The following is a 21,308-nucleotide window of genomic DNA, read 5'->3' on the forward strand; positions in this document are numbered from 1 at the left end:
CTTGAAATACTATTTTTTAATTCATGAAGATGCAAAAAGTCTACTTTTTGTTCACCCCAGAAGAGTCCTACAAACTGAACAACCAGCAACAGAGCACAGTTCTAGTGCTACATCTAAATCCCACATCAACTAGTGATCTCCCTGCCTAATTTTCCTTTCTAGCTTTAATAGGATACATTAATTTTTACACCATCCCTAAGCTCCAGCATGGAGCTGCATTCTTTTCCTGCACAATCTCACTTGGCAGCAGTGTACCTAGTTTTCCAAATAACCAGTGATGGCTGACATGTGCTGGGTGATTCAATCAGGATGCCCAGGCATCCTGAGTATTTTAGCATGTCAGGGAGAAGGGCTGTGCAACCACTACTACTGGAGCACTCTCGAAAAGCCAAGGGATTTATGGAGACTACTTGAATCTCCAGTCAATTTGTCACCAGATTAGGCTTTCAAAAAAGAATTTTCCCCCTTCTTGATGAACTCTCCTGGTTATAAATTACTCAGAACTAGATCTTCAGATGGATTTGACAGTATTTAGCATGCCAAGGCACAATCCTATTCAACACCAGCACAGCACATGCCTACCCCTCCACAACACAGAGCAATAGGAAATAATGTAATAAAATGGCACAGCTGAAGGAATGCTCAGTACTCTCCCCAAAATAATAAACATTGTCAACACCCAGTGTTACTCAAAACATATGAAGACATCCAGTATTTTTTCTTTTTCAGCTACAAAGCTTAAGTGCAAGAATGGACTGCCTGGTCTGCAGCACAACAGCCAAATAAGAACCATATTCCCTGTCACTCAGTTAAGCAGAAGTTTCTGAACCTGAATTCCCACACATTATTTTCATCAAGAAGAATGAGGGATTGGTGGCTTTCAAGAGGGACTGTAAGCATGACAGTATTCAATAAAGCACACAGTTAATTTATAGCAGCCAAAATAAGTCCTGTACCTTACAGGTTATATTAGAAATGCAACCAAAAAACTCTTTGTTCTATGGTGTCACTATTCTCCAGTACTGATACCAAAACCAAATTCAAGCAAGACAACAAATCCACTGAACACACAATTTAATATCCCAAGAGGTGGCTTCTGTGTGGATCCTGAGTAGGTCCTTTGTCTGTGAACAAAAGACCACTGAAAAGTCAGCATCAGCTGTGTCCCATGAGGCCTGCTGGACATAGGTCTAATTTTTTTCACTGCTTCTTTGTATTTTATGACACTATGTTTAAATTGATCCTATTGGCTTTGAAAGATGACTTTTACAAGAACCATTCAGAAGATACAGTCCTACAAAACACACTTATATTCTTACAGTCGGTAAAAGCATTATTGTTTTGTTTAAATAAATCATACTCAAAACATCTTAATACAATTGTAAGAAAAAAATCTTAAGGAGTAAAATAGCTTTTACAATCCTACAGGATCTTGTACAAGAAGTTATCTGTTAACCCAAACTAACTCACAATTCTGTAAATTTTACTGCTTTATGACTCCACAATTTTTTTAAGCAGTTCAGGAATGTTTGCAGTTTATGTTACTGGTCAGGGAATGGGTAATTGCTACAATACAGCAAATCAGAGGTATGTAATGTTGACACAAAACTACAGAGCTGTAACTTTGTTTACTGGACTCCCTCAGAAAACTCCTTCCTCTCTCAATCCAAAGTTTTCATACAAGGACTTACTCAATTTTCCTTCTGCAGAATGAATCTCTGCTTAATGTATTCATCTATGTAAGAGATGCCTCAAAGAAGAGGCAAATCCTTTCCCCCGGGTTATTGTTCTAGATGAGATCACTACAGCCACACATTATAGAACCCCCACTGCATAGACTTTTCTGTAATATTGATTTTTAAAGTTCAATAAGTACACATGTATGACAAAGAGTAAAATAATCTACTGGGGCAATGCTTATACATCTGATGAAACATACAAAAATCATACAGAAAATATAGAAAACCCAAGTTATATTTTAACAAAATGTAACTTCAGTATATCTTACAGACAAAAAGTTTCCTAGGGATCCTGTCTAAAAGAAATGAAGCCATACAACTAAGCACATTAAGAGCAAGATGCGCTATATATCAGGAGAAATTAAATTCTCACCAATAAATTGTTTCTTAAAGCATTGCTCTTAAAAGGTAAGCCACACATATGAAAGACTAAATTTGATAATGATGCATACTTAAATTAATACTGCAATAATTGTATCATCTACTTTGCTAAACAATGTAAAAATCAATTCTATATACTTCTCAGCGTCCATATCTGAAACCTGGATGCCACTTGGAATACTAACCAGTACCTTGAAGCAGAAGGATTCCCTTTCTCTGCTGATTTGTTTTCTATGCTCTCATGTTTTGCAAGCACATTTTTAGAATCACTTTGAAACTCCATATAGGCAAGGAGATGCTATACTCACTGCAGCACTTAAAGTAGAGTCCTGGCAGAGCTGAAGCATCTGCAGCTCTGCTGGAGTGACCAGTGGAGTTGATTTAAAATTTTTTGTGTCTTCATATAGGACTGAGGATGACACAGACATGCCTGCACATGGCACGTCACATACCACACCATAGGAGGGTCCCCAGAAATAAGTTTCTTAATTGCCTCTCAGGTATTTATGCACACCATTTATCCTTCAGATGAACTAAATACATTACACCTGAAGATAATTTAGGTCTATAAAATTCAATTTAATAACTAATAAGGAAAAGTTGACTAACAGGATGAATTGAAACTACATGAAAAAGATAAAAGTTATTCAAAAACCAGTCTCCAAGCAGCTCCATTTTCAGTCCAGGGTTTGTTGAATGATGATGGCTCAAACCAAAGGAGCAGATAATGGAAGCACCACATAACTCAAGCAGATGCTACTAAGGGCATACATATGACTATATTACTATTTTCAAACCATCAGAGCTCCTTCTGGCCACAGTAAAGTCATAGGCTGAACTCTTGTGGACCCATATATGTAACTGGCAGGGACCAGTCACTGATTTTGCACTCAAATTTTTGTTGAACACCCCCAGTCTGCTGAGAGCTGCTGCTGTTTTCCTTGGGAGTATGATCCTGTCATTCAACTCCTGCCATGAAGCAAGCTGGCTCAGAAGATGGAGAGAAAAAAATGAAAATATGATTCCAAACCCAGCAAGTTCTGCCTTGCACTTGGAAGAAATCAGTCAGCTGGTTAGCAGTGCTCTGCACCAGCACAAGGGAATATCAGACAGCCACTGCCTCTCAAGGGAACCAAGTCTACCACAGCCTCTTGCTAAGTTTAGAAACACATTTACATTTTTTCCCTCACACTGGCATCAGAGTTTGTGAATGAAAATATTTTTGGGGTGCAACAGGGTGGGAAAATGTTAACTTAGATGAAAAATAAGGTTTCATTGGTGAGAGATGTTTAACATTAGTTGAGATCTAGCCCTAACTGAATTGATAAGATGAAGGTGTGTTTTCATTTCAATTTCTACCTTTTTTTTTTTTTTTTTTTTTTTTTAATCTGCCTTTTCCTAAAAGGGATTTCAATTATCTTCTGACTTGTGAAGGCTGTTGTAGAGGTGAATTTTAAAAGTAGAAAATGCCAACACATTTCAGGAGACACTTTACAGGTTTTTGAGAACCAGAATTGGGAAAATGTAGGGCATTGAAGCAGGAAAAGGCATGAAGAATGGTGGAGAAAAAACACAGGAGCCAAAACAGAAGTGAGAAATGGAACCAGAGCACCAGAAAAGAGAGCAAGGAAGTGTTCTTGGTGATCTTCGATAACTTTAAAAGAAAAGGATGTCAAAAACTACTTTAATTTTGGAGAGTTCACACCTTCATTTAGATGATGAAATGAGACAGAGGAGCAAACACTGTTCCCTGCCTCCAATATTTAAAGATACCTTGATTTGATTCTCTGGTATGGTATCTCAAAAAATTAAAATGAGTTGTTACAGATCAGCAGGAGGGAATGCAGTAAGAAATTTCCAGGCAACCTGCCTCGGGACTGATCCAAGTCAAAACTATCAGTAACTCATTTACCTTCCCTGATCTTCACACAGAACAGCAAACACAAAGGAATAAATCCTGCTAATACACAATACTGAGTACCCACAGAGGAAAAGAGTAGAAAGCCAGTTAAATTTTAGAAAGAAATTCAAGAAACAGTACAGTAAGATGGTTGAGAAAAACACAAGCTGTAAACTCCCATGGTTCAAAGGACTTGAGAACTATTAGACAAATTATAATCATACAATATTTACATATAAATGTCAATATGAGACATGAATGAATCTAGCAGACAGCACAGAGGGAAAGCAGACAGGGAATATGTGTAAAAAACAGAAAGCTCCCAGCATATTGGGCCCTTCATCTCTGTAAGAGAACTTTAAACAACTATCCAGAAAATGCAGCATATGGGTTATACAACCTTGAGGAAGCATAAGGCATGACGTATGTGACAATCACACAGTGTGGCAAGCACTCACAACAAACAAGCAAAAGGGTTAAAAATAACAGCTCCTCAGGATATGCATGGCACATAAACCCATCTTCTGTCCTGCTAGGGAAAACAAGGGGACAGAAAAAGGAAGGGGTTAATGGAAGGGATTACTAGGCAGGCTTGTTTCTGCAATTTCAGCTTTTAACAAGTAGATTGGCACACAGAGGAGGCTAACACATGGCCTGTGGAGAGGAATCTTTGAGATTAATCTTGGGCAAGTGGAGAGTATTTCAAGGAATGATATTTCAAGTTGAGGTTGCATTCCAAGTTGCCCTTGCTCTCCATTAACTGTAAAAAGCGTCCATAAACTAAAATCCAAAGACATCCATAAACTAACCGTAGCCTTGGTGAATTCTCTGCACAACTGCCTTCCTGCAGAACACCAATTTAGGAACAGTTCCATTGTGCTAGACCATGATACTGCCAGCAGACAAGAAATGGCCAGACAAACTGTAAGAACTGCTAGGCAAGTACAACAGCAAATTTCTCAGAACAAGGCAGTATTTATTACATGCCCAGGTATATTAAGGGGAAACCAGGTATCAAAATGCCAAGGAAAAATGAAGCAAGGACAGGTAGCTTTGCACTGAACAGTGTTACCACGCAGTTGTGTTACTGCAGGTCTCTGTGCCCCATAGAGCGCATGGGAAGGGCTGCCACAGAACCACAGAAGTTGCTCAGCAGATTCTTGGTTCCAGAATATTTATTTGAGCAGACAGTACAACACAGAAGGCTAAATGTTCTGCAAGTCAGATTGCTTTGAAGGGCAGGAGTTGTATTATGATGTGTCAGCTGAATTCTCTGAGAAACAGAACAGACAGACACAGAGAGCCTAGAGGAGCCCTATGAGGTTTTCAGTTTTCCTCCCTGCTGTGCAAAAGGACCCAGACTTACACCCAGATGGCATCTAATTGCACTGGTAACCTCCTACAACATCCACAAGATCCCTCACCATCTGACGTCAGTGCTTGAAGGATCCAGTGTTTTTTTCCTACTATACAAAAACAATCTTTTTTTGTTATAAATCAGGACAACTACTTGTCCTCCAGATGTCAATGTGTAAAGCAAACCACAATTATTCCCTTTATAGCCTCTTCTACACTTGTCATGTCCCTTCCCTGCTCAGCCTCCTTTTTCACAGTTCCAGCCTCTGCAACTTTTATATACTTTTGACATTCTCAAAGCCTCTTATTACCTTTTCTGAAATTAAATTTATCTTAACACACAACCTATAAACTCAGGCTGGACACCCAGTAATGACATAGGAACACTGACTGGTGGATGCAGCTGGACAGAAAAACCATCATCTTTATGAAACACAACACATGCGACCAACCAGGGAAGTGATGGGTTCCTGTTTTTGCCAATTTGTTAAGAATTAGACTTTTTGTCTAACTTACTATAAGGAAAGCTAAGAAAAATTTAATTTATCAGTGTTGATTAGTTCCCTATAACCTTGTTATATCTTCACACTTCATTTTACAACGTATAACCACACGTCTGTTCTGGTAAAATGCCGCCTTCAAACATTTTTTAGTTTTAAATATAACCCTTTAAACTTGACTAACTGTACTTACACAAGGAATAAAATAATTATATAAAGATCAGGAACTGGCTCAGCATAAACTCACAAACTTTACTCCAGCATTTCTGTTTATCAGAAAACATCCTAAAAACCAAGCTACATTCCTGCTTCAGTGCCTCCAGATGGTACTATCTGACCCCTGCAATCCCACAGATACATCTTCTCTACTCATCCCTTCCTGTAAACTACAATTAAATATTGAAAAAATACTCAGTATTTAGTGCATAACCTGTTAATTTTATGTATCATGCTTGCTCATAAGGAAGAGCCCAGCTCTTTAATGGGGCCTCACTCTGGGACCTGAATTCTTCCCACCACATTGCTTTTCCTCAGAGGACCACAAAAAGGCTTCAGCAACTGCTGATATCAGCTGCTTGTCACACCAGGGCCATTCCTTTTTTCCAGTGAGTTCTCTTTTCCCAGATATGTTGAAGGCAATGTGGGACCTGTTCATTAGCAATCCTTGCTCCAGTTTGGTGACCTGGCTACACAGGTGACCTGTTTGCGTTGCAGAAAACAGAATGAGCAGATTCTGGGGCCTTGAGACTCCTTCCAAAACTACAGACACCCTGCAATTACAAGTAGCTTCACCTGACCTTCTTGTTTCTGCTTTTCAAGTGTCACAATGTTAAAATCTAGGTGTAGAAATGTTGATGTTAAATCAACAATGCAAATATGAAGACAGAATAAAAAATGAAGCCACAAACCCTCAAAATGACATAACACCAAATAAAAACCTCTTGTTTATACAGCTGAATAAATGTAAATTGACATCTTAACAATACAAAATTATCCGAGTGCCCTGCTTTGAAGAGCTTACAATCTAATTGAATGCAAGACACAAAACTAGTGGAACTTGATGTATAGTTGCAAGAGTAAAAACCAGGAGTTGCACACTTAGTACAGCATCTGTGTATTTTTTTTTTCCTTTAAAAGAACATTCAGTATCAAAATTAACATAAATGTGAAAATTGGAGTGAGACAGAAAACTAAGGAAAATATGCCTGTTCAGGAATAAATAACTTCCAAACTCATACAAAACAATCATATTACATGAAAGAAAAAACAATTCAGTAACACAAATGCCTTTCTAGTGATGCAAAAAAATAAAATGGAATGAGATCAAATTACCTTTCTTTATTAGCAAAATAGGGATTATGGTCTTACATTTTCTCACATCCATGTTAAAATTTTTAGTTAAAGAACCTTCGTATTATACTAGAATCTCTGAGTCAATAAAAAAACCCAACATGTGCTTTCAGGCAAGAACATAAAATAAATTTTACAGTTTGGACGTTAAACAACCAGGTCTGTAGATTTACAAACCTTGGGTTGGGGCTGTTTGGTTGGGGGATTTTTTGGTTAAAAGCACAGCTTAGCAGATATCCATCTGCAAGGCAGTGTTAACATGGTGCTCAACACCTAGAAGTGAACCAGAAAGTGCCTGGAATTATTCCACTACAGCATAATGCAAGATGTGCCCATACGGTCAGGGGACAGGAGAGCATTTGAAATCAGAAAAGATTGGTTTCCGGTTGTGTAACTGTAAATTGTACCGATTCCCTCTTTCCAGGAAATTTTACATGATTCAATTCCCTCATAAATACGTTTTGAAGGAAGCATTAACCTCTTCAGCCCAAAAGTGAAGACAGACTTAGGGACAACTGCACTGACTTGTTCTGGCAAAGTGTTTACTGCCACCAAAAACTGTTCTGGACCACATCCAATAAAGAGCAAACGTTTTCTTCACATATTTTGTATGTTGATTACTACTGTCATCACCCATCAGGTCAGGGCAACTTTGCTGGCTCTTTCTGGGATGAATATGGCAGAAGAAAAAGTGACCTTTATTTCTATTTTTATAAAGCTGTTGTTTGGCACCATGTATATTTGAAGTAAATACAAGATACCACAGTGAAACAGACCTTAAATACTTCTAAGAAGCAGGAACCTGGTATGACCTGACCAAAATACGCATATCTGAATAAGACAGATTTTCTCATTTTGCTGAAGCAGGGACTGCAAAATCATCTTTTATCACATTTGGCCACTCGGTACAAATTCAGCTTTTTCTCCATGGTTACCCTCTGACATCTAGCTTGGCCATCTGGAACAAACTCAGAAGGAAAGAAGAGAGGATAAGAAGGAAAAAGATTATGCTTATAATGCAAGACACCATTGCTTCTACTGAGTGCAATATACACTTAAAAGGAATGGAGGAGAGGATGCACAGCTGCCTCTTGTGCTTGTATCAACACTATTGGTTGCTTCCAATTCCAGTGACTATAACATTTTTTCCCCACTAAAATAATGAATAGCGTTAATTTATAGCACTCACAGAACACACAGTGTCAGCTCTCATAAATATCTCATATAAGGAGATGTTTCTGCCACTAACATTTATATAAGAGAATGAGACATCATCAAACTGAGTTGAGTTATAGTGTCGGTACCCTGTGTTTTGTCTGTGGGGAAAGAGAAAATTACAATTGTCCAGAAGGCAATGCAGATCTCAGATGTGTCAAAATGCCCTTTGGAGGTGGATCTCTCTCTGCTGACCAAAGCAACCCTCCAGAACAAAAAGTTGGGCACCCTACCTAAGTGAGGCAATTAAAATGGGATGAATCTACATTAAACATCTGAGAACTACCAGAATAACAACAGGACTGAAAAAGAGTATAAATGTCATTGTTCCCAGTATAGACCCCACTTAGCTTTGCATTGTGCATGCATATAACAAAGGCTTGTTCTGTATAATGCTTGCTCCTATAGTCCTTTTGTGGACAAAATAATTCACTGTTTCTCACAGCGGAAACAATGTCTGGCTGGAAAAAAGTCACTGCCATAAAAGCAGTGACATCTTTAAATCAAAGCTTTGTGGTGAAAATTGGCATGGTTTAGAAAGTAATTTTCTGACACTCTGGACATGATTCTCTGACGCTGAAAGAGTTTCAGCCTGTCAGGGGCTCATCTGTTCCCAGGGGAAATGTTCCTGGGAACAGTTTTCTCTCCAAAATTGTGTTATTGTAAATAGATACTATTTCTCAAAACAATACTGAACAGATGTTTTTGGTGTGCTTTCTCTGGTGCCACCAATGGGACCAAAGGGGGTGTTGTTCCTTCTACCAATCAGGGTAACCTGGTCAGAGAAGCTTTGTAAGAGTTGAGAAAACTCCAAAATAAAGGTTTTCTTTGCCTCACGAAGCAGCTGTGTGTGTCAGATTATCTGAAGGACCCTCAATATATTGTGTCCATCGGTGACACTGACACTTGTTTAACTCTTGGAAATCTAAAATTGTGCTTTCCACAGTCTGTAAACACAACTAAAATTTGAACAGCTCCCATTCAATTAACTGTACAAACTGAGAGGTAGTTGAACAACTTGGAGTGAAGGAGGTAGCCTTTTAGCCAAGTACTTGAGAATTCTTATTCAGCAACTGAAAGAACAAAAATCTTGTAATAACAATTACCTGTTACAAGTAAAAGAGAAAGAAATTTTCCAATATATATTGGATTTGCTGCTGTTAGATGTACAAAGACTGAAACCATAGTCCAGATTTTTGAGCACAAAATGTTATGATCCTAAATTTAAATTTTGTTAGCTAAAAAGAAGCTGCCAGTTTGGAAGAGAATTAGGGCATGAATAGGAGCTAGCTTTGTCTGGTCCTTTATGAACTTTCCTTTAAAAGTTTCTGCTGAGTTGTTTTTAGACCCCTTCCTTTCAACAGATCAGCCACAAAGTCAGCATTACCACTACAAAATCCAGCATTTCATAGAGCACATCTGTCAGATTCTTCTAAATGGCCCAGAAGTTGTCCACATGGGATCAGAGACACGTTTTGATTCTCGACATTGATGTGCTTAATAAAACATGTCCCGGAAGGCATTTTTTAATATAAAAGGAATGATGCAAAAAGTTATTCTATGACAGAATCAGCACATCTTTATAAACGGGCAATAAGGTGGGGCCAGTCAAGATGGTATTAAGAGCAGCCCAAAGGTTTCATCCGACTAAAGGTCCTTCTCCCTTTGAGAGATGCAAAGTGGGATGAGGGCAGCACAAAACCCAACACTCATTATCTCTGACTGCCTAGACACAGCTAGATGTGCAAGGAGGATGACAGAGTTCGTCTAGAAGCCCATGTGCAGCCAGGCACCCAGATGTGGGGGTTCCTGCCATCTCTGTGTGAACCACAAGTGAGCTCCAAAACTGGAATCTGGTCTCCATCGCAGAAGAGTATGGATTTAATTAGTTCTTTCCATCACTGTGAAAGATGTGAATGAATTACAGTAACATTTTTGCTATTAACTATTCTGTTGATGAATCCAAAATATATGCAATTACCGATCTAAATATAGTCCCTTACAGTTAACAGAAATCAAGCTAAGAAACTCAGGAAGGGAGGGAGGGAGAGCAGACATCTAAACTCATGCAAAAACCTAATTTCACTTCTTCTGTACAGTAGTACTATTTTACTTTGAGGCAAAGCCTTCCTCAAGAAATCCCATATTTCCATGAATAGTTCTATCTGGAAATATCCTAGTTTGCGAAAGTAAAGTAAAAATTAAGCAAAAATAATGAATTTATTTACTTCCCAAAATTGTTCATCTCATTCCATCTATAAATGGCACTGTCCAGCAAATAATTTTGTAACGACAGTCAGACGCCTGTCTTGTCTGATTTAAAACTTTAAGTTTACTTCAAAATTAGAGATCAGCAAAAACCAAAGAGCCCTTTGTTTAATTGTGCAGCATAGTACAACAATCCGTGCAATGTCTCACCCCCTACCTAAAGGGAGCACCACAGGGTACTCCACAGTTCCTTTCCAGCCTTGATTTTTCCTGGTATTTTATTTATATTTTTATTTATTTATTTATATTTATTCATATAAAGCAACCATGTCAACTCTGTGAACATTCCTGGAATGTCGAGCCTCACTGCCCTCCACACTGAAGCGAGAAAAACAAAATATTTTCACTCTAGCACATCAGAGGCAAGAGCAATCAGGTACTGAAATAGGACCAGAACCAATTTTTTTTTTTCCACATCCATAAGAAATGAAAGCTTCCCATAAGTTATATGATTTTTATTATTAAGCAAACTATTTTTTTCTTAACTATACAGGCCTGGATTTTCAAAAGCAAGATGGCAGGTATCACACCAAGCATCAAGGTGAAGTGTAAAGTAGGTGCAAAGCTATGTGAAATTTGAAGACTGGTATAACATGTGAGAGCTATTTCAAAGGTAAATTCTCAAAATGTTTGTTGTTCTTTAAAAAGACCCAGGACCAGCCAGTGCCAGAGAAAACAGGGCATGGTAACAACTTCCAGTGATAAATATCAGTATGTCTTAAAGTTTGTTTCACAGGTTTCCCTGTCTCCATACTGATTTTAGGAGAATATTTTAATCAAATCCAAAATAGCAATGCAGAAAGAAGTGCTGACAAGGAGAGGGATAATTCTGTCCTCAGTGCTGATACTGAAATACTTCTGCACAGCCTACAAGAGAGTATCCCACTGAGATTTCTACAGATGTCCTCGATGGGAAGGAGAGTAGATATGAACTCCCAGATTTTCCCCAGAAAGTGAAAATAAGTCATCATCAGAAGTACTAAACTAGTTAGCCACAAACTGCTGTCAAAATCATAAAGCAAATAAATGGGAAAAAAAAAACAAAAACAAAAAAAACAAAAACAAAACAAAAAAAAAAAGCATGGATGGAAGAATCCCCTCAATCTCCCTAACATTCATAGGAGTAACAGGGATTACTTGAAAAAACAGCCATCTTTTTAAAAATGGTAGAATGTTTTGAGTTGCCAGCATGCCTTTAATTACGTTTAGAAAGTTAAAGTCTATTGCATGAACTAGACAAATTAAGTCGTTCAAAATCACAATGAAGTTACTGATTCGCCAACATTTTTAATCCTGCAATTTACATGCTTAAATACACTCTTAACAATACCCTTTTAATAATCAAATACTTTCACACTGGCAACTTCAATACACTGACTGATGAGACAATTTCAAGCATTTCAAGGGGATATTTGTGTCTCTTGACTTTATACTTAATGTTGCCAAAACACACATCCTTGTAACACCGAAAAGGGAAGTCAAGCCTTGCTGTGCACTAAGACTGACCCAAACTGCCTGGAGACAAACAGGAAATTCACAGATTTTTAAGGCCAGAAGGGACTACTGTGATTGCCCATCTCATTTCTGCACTAAGGAGCCTATAAGATTTCACCCCAAAATTCCTGCAGCAAGTATTCAGAAACTGAATTACAGCTGAACATCTGACACAGAAACATCCTTAGTGTAAATCACCTAAATCAGGATTAAAACTTAAATTATGAAAAGCCTCAGTTTTCCTTCTGTAAACAGGTAGGATAGAGAAGCCTCACCAGTACATCAGGGCGACACGTTTACAACACAGCAGGATGAATTAAAACAGAACTCCTCCACACACATTTCCACCTTTACTACACATAATGGCAAGCAATTCCATGAATGACAGTGCCATTCATTAAAATATTTCAGGTTTGAAATTTCATTTCTACACTGTCATTTTCTAAAATACAATCACAAAATCTCATTTATTGTTTTTTTCATTAAAATAATTCTAGCAATCTGCATGGTTTATCATTATTTATATAGTAAATGTTAACTTATAACTAATGAAGGGTTATTCCTATATGGAAGAGAATCCAAAGTCACACTGATTACATCCTCATTTCTGTTTGTAACATTCACTTTTTGTCCTTTCCCTCACATTTTGTATCATCAGATCCAAGGATATATCAGATCCAGGCACATCTGGATAGAAGAGCTAAATAAAAAAAGGTTCACATGACCCTTACTCTATTAGCATATTTCGAAACTTTAAATCAGTGTCTTATTTGCAAGAAACCAGAAATAACCTATGGTCTGCGAGTGTTTAAGAGTAAGAATTTGCCTTCATATACTTCCCAGCTGTTGTTTGAACACTGGAAGCCGCATTTTCCAAAGCTGCAAACACAAACTTGAGATGAGAAGAGGCCAAATGTAAGGCTGTTTGTCTTTTCTTAAATGCTGCCATACTACAGCCTTAAAGACATAGTTTTATATTGTACTAAAGCATGGAAATTCAAGCTAATTAAAATCATATTTGAAAAAAAAAACAACATTCAAATCACCTTCAAAACACAGCTCTCATAACTTGTTTTTAAAATTAGCCTTGATACTTTGTTATTTATTTATGTTGCTACTGACAGGTGATGCTTATCTGCCAAACATATCACAAATAGATAACAGATTAAACTATGGTTTTAAAATTTATTAGTGTTTGTAAGAGAGGCTTCTCACAAAATTAAATGTTATACTTTTCTCTTGGTTGTTCAATATCTCAGATGGCTGATCTTTACAAAAAAAAACATTTGAGGCCAAATTTGACATAAATCTTAAAGGATAGCATAAAATTACTTTTAAAAATTATTATTGTAAGTGCACAGATTTTTCTCCCATTTTCAATGCAAAAGAAAAACAATTTCCATTCCCTGTTAAAGCATTTTTAATTTGAAATTGTTAAGTACTAGAAATCAACAATCTAACAATGAAGACACAATATGAGATATGAAGCTTCATAGCCCACCTTTCTTCTTGACTGGCATTCTTCTTCCTACTTCTGAATCTGGTTGCAAGCACTTATTTACAGGTACTAACGAAGTACTACTGGAACACTCTGCAAAGTCAGGAACTGACTATCTATTGCAGAACACTTTTACAGTTCAGTAAGGAAATGCAGCTTCAATCTTCATTTCTATGAATACTTGCTGTTCCCTTGGATTGGACTTCCGATGCTCTCCACAAATAAGAAAAAAAAAAGGGGGGGAAAGAAGCTTTTTGATTCTTTCTTTAAGAGATGCTTTCAATTTCTTTAAAATATATTTGACTCTATAAAAATACAAGAGCAAACGTTCCTTGGCAATATAAAACCTTATTATAACTCCTCTTCTGGCAGAAAAGTTTGAAAATTAAAAGATTTTATGCAATACAATTAAGGCACAGTCCATCTCTAGGCAGCTGTCTCAATACTCCACCTGTACATGCTCAAAAACATATTATTTGCAGGACAAAAACGCCCAAGTAATCCAAATAAGGAGGAAGACAAAAACAATCCAAAGTGCCTCTTTAAGCTCTTTCACTTCTTGAATTAATTTTGCTAGCTATGTATTAGGTGACTACACAGCAGACTGAAAAGATCCCTTTTTCCTCACCAGACAACAGCCTTCAAATATCACCCTCTTACCCAACAGAAGTCACTGGGCACTTTCATTTTTATTATCTGCAAGCCACCCAGCCTTACGGTCTTTAATGTCCCTCTGATCCTCCCATGTATTAAAAGAGAGGATTGAAAACGAGGAAAGCAATCCCTTGACCTGGAATTATTAAAGTGACAGTGCTGCCCACTGGGCACTTGGGCAAAGCAGATTGCTTTATACTGGAGTCATTTACTTCATGCCATTCCTTCCCTTGCACAGCAGCAGCCACCTCGTGAAAGAGGAATAAGGAGAGTTAGGAGAAGAGCTTCACAAAAGGTTCATTTTCAGAGATAATGAAGTATTAATGAAATAAAAAGCAAGCCATAAGATCAGTCCGGAGTTTCCCACTCAAAAGCGCAGCTGGTTGGCTTCAGTATCAGCCTCTCTCTCTCTCCCCCTTTTTCTGGAAAAACAAAAAGAGAAACAGAAACGGGATAGATTTTCCTCATCTACTTCGTTAAGGAAAAGTCTGAGAAAGGCGGACAAGCTCCGAACGCTTCCCTTCCCCGCGAGAACGAGGAGCTGCGATGCACATGACAGGGCTTTGCTGTGCATCGTCTTCTCTGGGAGATGGGCACTGTTTGTCAAGGGGGCGGCTCTGCTTTGCTCTCTGTGTTCACAGTCAGGATCTCTTCGTCCCCGCATCCCGCGGGCAGGGACTCAGCGCCTGTCCCCACTCATCCCCTCCCCACTCCACCCTCCCCCGGTTCTCTCGAACCCAAAGGGGTCTGCCTGCGGCTTTCTGGGGCGAAACAAGACACAGAGGGCTGGCTGGCTGGCTGAGGGACTGGGATGGAGTGCAGGTGAACTGGCGGAGCTAGGCTGGGTTTAAGGACGAGGACAATTCCCCCCCGGGCTGCTAAGGGACAAGCGAGAGGCAGGAGCTGAGGGGATGAGGGAGGGGTTGGAGGTGGGGCGAAGCGAGACGCGGCCGGGGCGAGGGGCGCTCGAAAGGGGCGGGACGGAGAGGGAGCACAAAGGAGCCGGTGGCGAGGGAAGAGGGCAGCGGGCGGGAGGGCAGCGGGCGTTGCGGGGGCTGAGGGGGCAGGCGGGGAAGGGGCACGGGCTGAGGGGAAGGGATCAGCGGGTTACCCCGAGGACTGGGCCTCCCCGCACCGAAGGGGGAGTCCCCGCGTCCCGGCCGCCGGTGCAGGGTCCGCGCTCAGCCCCGCCGCCATCGGAGAGCCGCCGCCGCCATCCGCCGCCCCGGCAACCAGCGCCGGGCCCCGCCCGCCGGCCCGCAGCCCATCGGCGGCCGCCATGCTGGGCCGGTGGCCAACGGCCCAATCACAGGTGGCTTCTGAGGGCCGTGGGTCATGTGAGCAGGCAAGATGGCGTCGCCCGCGGGGAGGGCGTGAGGTGGGAGGTGCCATGTTGTAGGCGGCGGGAGCGGCTCGGTGAGGGTGGCGGGGCTGTCTCCGCTCGTACGGCTCAAGGTCGGAGCCTGAGCCCGGCGGGGAAGCCGGAAGGGTCAGCGGGGTGCGGAGGCAGTGACTGGTAGCGGTGGGGTTTGCAGGTCGGGGTCGAACCGCAATTTCCTGGCGTGAGGCTTCTGACCTGAGCCGGGCCCCGGGGCTCTGGGAGGACTCCCTCTACCTCCAGCGGCGCGCAAGGCTCAGGGGAGACGTGTGTACAAGTCGTGTGCACAAGTCGTGTGTGCAGGGCTCAGGGAGAGAAGCGTGATTACAGCTCCCTGACGTGCTGTCTGTGGTATCCCAAAGCACAGGTTTGTGGACCCTCCTCAGGCGGCCCGAAGCGATCCCGGTGAGATCCTTCCCGCTTGTTCTGCTTTCTCCGTTCCTGCATCCTGACAAGCCCGAACACCAGCAGGCTCAGACCCATAGGTAGGGCTTAGGACACAGCCTTCACGTTATAAAAGCAACTTAAGGTAAGTAAGATTGGCAAAGTAAGTCTGGGAGAATTTCATCTGCAGTAAAACATGTAGGAATAGAAGCACTTGAATCACTAAACTCTTAAGTGTAATCAAGAGCTGTTCTAAAGGGTTGGCCTCAAGTGGCCACCAAAATGCTCTTATCACTTTTTGCCCCCCTCAACAAGATGGAGAAGGCACAAATAAAAGCTTGGGGGTTGTGGTAAGGACTGGGAGTTCAGTCACCAATTACCATTACAGTCAAAACAGTAAGCTTTGGGGAAATTGAATATTTTGTCAGTCAAATCAGAATAGGGTAATGAGAAACAATGCCAATCCTTAAAACACCTTCCTTCCACTGCTCCCTTCGTTCCTGTTTTTCTCTATGTCCTCCCTCTTAGAGGTGCAGGGAGACAGGGAATGAAGGTTGTAGTCAGTTCATCATGTGTTGTCTCTATCACTTCTTCCTCCTTGCACTCTTTTCCAGTGTGTGGTCCCTTCCACAGGGGTCAGTCCTTCAGTAGCTGTGTGGGTCCCCCACGGGCTCACATGTCCTTTCCTAGTGTGGGACGCCCCACAGGTCCTGCCAGCAACACCCTCTAGCTTGGGCTCCTCCCCACATGTGGCCACATATGCTGCCAGGAGCCTGCTCCAGCACATGCTTCCCACTGGGTCACAGCCTCCTTTGGGCATCCACCTGCTCCAGCACAGCATCCTCTAGAGGCTGCAGGTGGATCTGTGCTCCACCCTGCACCTCCATGAGCTGCAGGGGCACAGCTGTCTCACCATGGGCTGCACCAGGGGCTGCACCAGGGGCTGCAGGGGAATCTCTGCTCTGGTGCCTGGAGCACCTCCTGCCCCTCCTTCTGCACTGACCTTGGGGTCTGCAGGGCTGTTCCTCTCACATATTCTCACTCCTCTTGTCCAGCTACTGTTGTGCAGCAGTTTTTATCCTTTCTTAACTTCCCCCCCACTGGAGTGGTTGGGCTTAGATTTGGCCAGCAGCAGGTCTGTCTTGGAGCTGGCTGGAACAGACTATGTCAGACATGGGGGAAGCTCCTGGCATATCAGAAGCCACCCTTGCATCCCGCCTGCTACCAAAACCTTGCCACACAAGCCACTGCAACTGTATGCTTTCTGATTTTTGCCTACAAAGTAAGGATTTATTTGGTTGGGGTTTTTTCTTACAGTTCTATTGACAGTGAAGTCAGTTTAAACCTGGAGCATTGCCAATCAAAATAGGAAATGCATTTGTGATTCATAGTGGCAGAGTCTAAATGTTTATTTGATTCATACTGGAGCTATGTAACTTTGATTGCATTTGTTTATTTTTTCCTTATGATCCAGGACTTCAAGATGACAGGAAGAGAGTTTCTTGAACTAGATTCTCCGCAGCAAAGATTAATTTTGGAAAGATTTAAGCGGATGGAAATCATACAAAAGATGTTCAGTGAGCTTCCTAAAGCAGATCAGTAAGTGCTGGTAAAATAAATGAAGATAAGTACATCAAACATTTCAAGTCCTGGAGGCTTTTATTTTTCCTTATTCTTATATTACAAATTTTCCTTGCAGTTACAAAATTAGTTAATTGTGAAGATGCTTGCTATTGTCCAGAACAGAAAACTTGTTTAATGTTTTTACAATATGGTTATTTCAGTGTTGGCTCTGGTCCTGCTCAGCAGGTTTCTGGCATGTGCTCCCCAGTGCTTAGGGTTCTGGGATGGCTGATCAGCCCTGACTGGCTCTGAGTGTGCTCACAGTCCTGTGCTAGAGCTAAGATTTTCTAGGAAACTGAAATGTGATTCTGCTGGAGTCATCTTGTGTCCAGCAGGGCTGGCCTGGGGCCAGAACTGAGTGTTCATCAACCTGCTGGTTTCTGCATTTCATTCTGCACCACTCATGGTTTCAGGAAGGTGAGACTAAGGTATCCAGGTGGTGGTGGAGGAGTCAGCTGGAGTCCTGCAGGCTCACCAGCAGGGTTCTGTGCAGCACAAAGCCAGCTAAATGTCTTCTGGGCCTCACGAATGACCTTTTGGTTTGTGATACTGCAGGTCACTGCAAAACCTGAGCCGGTTCTGTTAGGAGCCATTTGCATGGGTGTATCAGCTTGGATAAATTTTTTAGAAACAAGAGTAATCAAAAGCTTATTTTATTTATATTTTTTTAATAGGACTAAATTGCTGGCTAAGAAAACTGCAGGTATTAACACAGGGCCTCCCCACAAAAGTGAGAAAGGCTGCAACTTTGTGCAGGATCTGCTGCCCCCACATTTAGCCTCCAAAATTCCTCTTTCCCCAGGAGAGCAGGGCAGGCAGATACTCAGTAGTGATGTGGTAATGTCTGGATAGAAACTCAGGACTTATGGATTGCTGGGCCTTGGAAAGGAGTAGCTGCCAGTCCCTGGCAGGACTTAAAGCCTGTATCCAGAGGGGAGGTCACTAATGTCTGGAAAGGAAGAGCAAGCACACTGCAGTCAAACTGAGAGTTCCTGTTTACCCAAGCACTTGTTTTTAACACTTGGGAGCTCAAACAAACAAAAAAACACAAATTCCTTCTCTTCCATCCTCCTTTTCTTTTCTTTTGTGCAGTATAACAGTTCTGTACGTTACTAAGTAGATTTTGCTGGTCCTGGGTAAATTAATTTGCTTTAGTTTGGATACTTAAATATCCCACTAAAATTTTAATCTCAGTCCTCTGTATTTATTGACAAGCTTGCCTGTGTTTCACTGCCTGTGATTGTAAAGGTAAAATCTGAATTTTCAAAATAAGAAATAGTTGGTGTCCTTGATGTCTGACATTGTAAGATCAGCGAGTACATCCCTGAAATCTTTTCCGTATGATTTTTTTAGTGTTTAATATTACCTGAAACATTAAAATGTAGAGTTATAAGTAGATTGACTTGACTTTTTTAAATTAAGAATTTTATTGTATATATATATATATATATATATTTCCTCATTTCTTTACAAAAATATTGTCCTTAGAAACTTGCTTATTAGGAGTGCTTTAATGAAGCTTCCATTCACTATAATAATGGGCGGGAAAAAAATTGTAGCAATGGCTTCTCAACCTGCTACTTCACTCTTGAAGTGTGTGTAAACTCAGGCAAACAAAGGATGCTGCACTGGCTGCTTTGGAAAGTAGTTACTCCATTTTGCTCCAGTGAGAGATTTACATCTCTTTACCCCTTGTTGCAGGATTTTCAGAAGAGAACTGTAGTGTTGACTAAACTAATTTTACAGTTCTCAGTTGCTGAAACGACTTTCCTTCTTTCACAGGAACCTTTGCAATCATGGAAAATACTTCCTAGCAGCAAATTCAAGCTTATGTGGCTTAGCAGCAAATAATTTCTTCAGGAGCATCCTACATGTCAGAAAGGCTTCCTTGGTGTCTGCTATGCCAATGGCTGTTATTCCATTTCTTTCAACAGCAGCAGTTTATGAAGTTTTTGTGCATAACCCTTTATTTTCAGGTAAAAATCTCTTTATTATTTTTTTTTAAAGGGCTTTGCTTTCTGTACACAATGTAACACTAGAAGAGCTTTTTCTTCCTGCAGAACAGTGCTATTAAACTATTGTGGTCTTAACCTTCAGTTTGTAAAGCAGAGTTTGAAAAACAGAATGCATCGGACAGCAGTGAGTTCTTAAAGTGGAGTGGAAAAGGAGATAAAAAAGTTTATATATTTCTGAATAAATTATTTTATACATTACTTATTTTCAGCATTTTTCACTCAAAGTCATGTAAAAGTGACTACAACAAAGCAGTTTAATTTGCCCCCATCTGTACAATTTCATTTGAATGTCAACTTTCAAATGATAAATTTTTCTTGGCTTGGAGTGGGAGTGATTGTTTCTGGTTTTTGTCTTTTTTTGGGGGGGGGGGACTGTTGTTGTTGTTTTGGTTTGGGATTTTTTGTTGTTTTTTTTTTTTTTAAGGAAGAGTCCTCCTTTATAATTTTTTGCATACCTGTACAGCTTGGAAGTTTCTGTCAAGAGCCTATTTTCAGGTTCTTGCACGCAGCTTATAAATTGATGTGGTGGAGCCTGTGTGGATATTGGCAGTGAAATATTGTTTGCCATGCAGGTCAGCTGAACTGTGAGGTCTGTGCTGTGATCAGAGGAGGATTAGTAGGTGCTGTTGTGGGTGGTTTCTATCCCATTTTCCTGGCTATCCCCTTGAACGCAAGCCTTGCAGCCAGGTATGTCTTACTTGCAATGTATTCATTGAAATGTATTTATGGGTTAAATGTTCAGTTCTTAGTGTAAATTCTGTAGATATTTAATCTGTGCACACTTGTCTCCTTGTAGACATTTAGGATGTGGAAGGATATTTACATTAAGGCCATCTAATTACAAAGGGAAGTCTGTAAGAGCTACACCAAAGTGAAATAAGATCTGCAAAGTGATCTATTGGGAAGCCCTTGTGTTTAGCAGGAACCTTCCAAGTGTCCCAGGGTGTGCCTGGGTGCGTGCAGTGGTGGCTGCCATCCTGCCTTCAGTGAAGGTGGCTGGACAGCTAAGAGACCTCACTGACCCTGGGCAGTGCCCAGCAGCCAAAGTCCTGACAGGTGTCATTCTTTGTAGTTCAGAGCACAGCAAGGGCAGGGCGAGACTTGGTGAGACCCAGGGTGTGGCCAGGATGTTTCAAAGCATTTATCCAGAGAGCTCAGTATCACCAGGTCAATTTAATTTAGGAGAAGGAAGAGAAAATTACTATCTACATAAATATTTATGTTAAATCTTGACACTTGAATGGAAAAAAAAGTTTCTTCCACTGTTTCTGTTGTTTAGGTATATGTCAACTCCCTTGCCAGGGAAAGAAAATATGTTACGCTACTGGCTCACAACTGCTCGGCCTGTCTTTAGAAAGATGAGTCTGGCTATACTGGTACAGGCTGTGACTGGATTATATCTTGCCACTAAAGAGCACGGAATATATATCAAAATGCTGCTGCAGATGAACACTAGCAGGGATCCTGAAGAGCTACCTGAATGAAGTAAAGCAACTTTTCAATTGCCTTGGATAAGTAACCATAATAAACAAGAAAAAGAGGTGTCGCTGTGT

The 21,308-nt window shown here is 40.7% G+C and overlaps 2 protein-coding genes across 13 annotated transcripts in view; one reads left to right on the forward strand and one right to left on the reverse strand.

The window, feature by feature from the left end:
• The window catches only part of DLG2 (discs large MAGUK scaffold protein 2), a 991,421-nt gene extending 975,841 nt beyond the window's left edge, over positions 1–15,580 (reverse strand). Inside the window, exons 1-2 of the mRNA XM_088051071.1 lie at positions 15,467–15,580; positions 13,705–14,777 (exon numbers count right to left, since the gene is read on the reverse strand). Coding sequence (XP_087907197.1) covers positions 13,705–13,723 — 19 coding nt within the window. The 5' untranslated portion in view covers positions 13,724–14,777; positions 15,467–15,580. The remainder of the gene's footprint in view (positions 1–13,704; positions 14,778–15,466) is intronic.
• Positions 15,581–15,692: 112 nt separating this feature from the next.
• LOC102101934 (transmembrane protein 126A) lies at positions 15,693–21,297 on the forward strand. 12 transcript variants are annotated; one of them, XM_014249900.2, is made up of 6 exons: positions 15,693–15,733; positions 16,101–16,262; positions 17,592–17,716; positions 19,523–19,716; positions 20,328–20,442; positions 21,035–21,297. In XM_014249900.2, the coding sequence occupies exons 3-6, from the start codon at positions 17,601–17,603 to the stop codon at positions 21,237–21,239; spliced, it is 630 nt and encodes a 209-aa protein (XP_014105375.1). In that variant the 5' UTR covers positions 15,693–15,733; positions 16,101–16,262; positions 17,592–17,600; the 3' UTR covers positions 21,240–21,297. The 12 variants fall into 12 exon arrangements, with proteins under 12 accessions (XP_014105375.1, XP_087907198.1, XP_014105402.1 ...); XM_088051072.1 differs by having other exon boundaries at positions 15,694–15,733; positions 16,096–16,262; XM_014249927.2 differs by having other exon boundaries at positions 15,709–15,728.
• Positions 21,298–21,308: the final 11 nt, after the last annotated feature.

Source organism: Pseudopodoces humilis, chromosome 2 (genome assembly GCF_049639895.1).
Source record: "Pseudopodoces humilis isolate 2021_Gansu_Grassland_sample_001 chromosome 2, ASM4963989v1, whole genome shotgun sequence".
Lineage (NCBI taxonomy): Eukaryota > Metazoa > Chordata > Aves > Passeriformes > Paridae > Pseudopodoces > Pseudopodoces humilis.

Bases quoted from the DNA above. Each gene is read 5' to 3' on its own strand.
- LOC102101934 (XM_014249900.2), top strand. From the start codon at position 17,601: ATGACAGGAAGAGAGTTTCTTGAACTAGATTCTCCGCAGCAAAGATTA. The intron at 19,717-20,327 runs GTAAAAATCTCT...TTTGCCATGCAG, and splicing joins GCATAACCCTTTATTTTCAG to GTCAGCTGAACTGTGAGGTC. The intron at 20,443-21,034 runs GTATGTCTTACT...TCTGTTGTTTAG, and splicing joins AACGCAAGCCTTGCAGCCAG to GTATATGTCAACTCCCTTGC.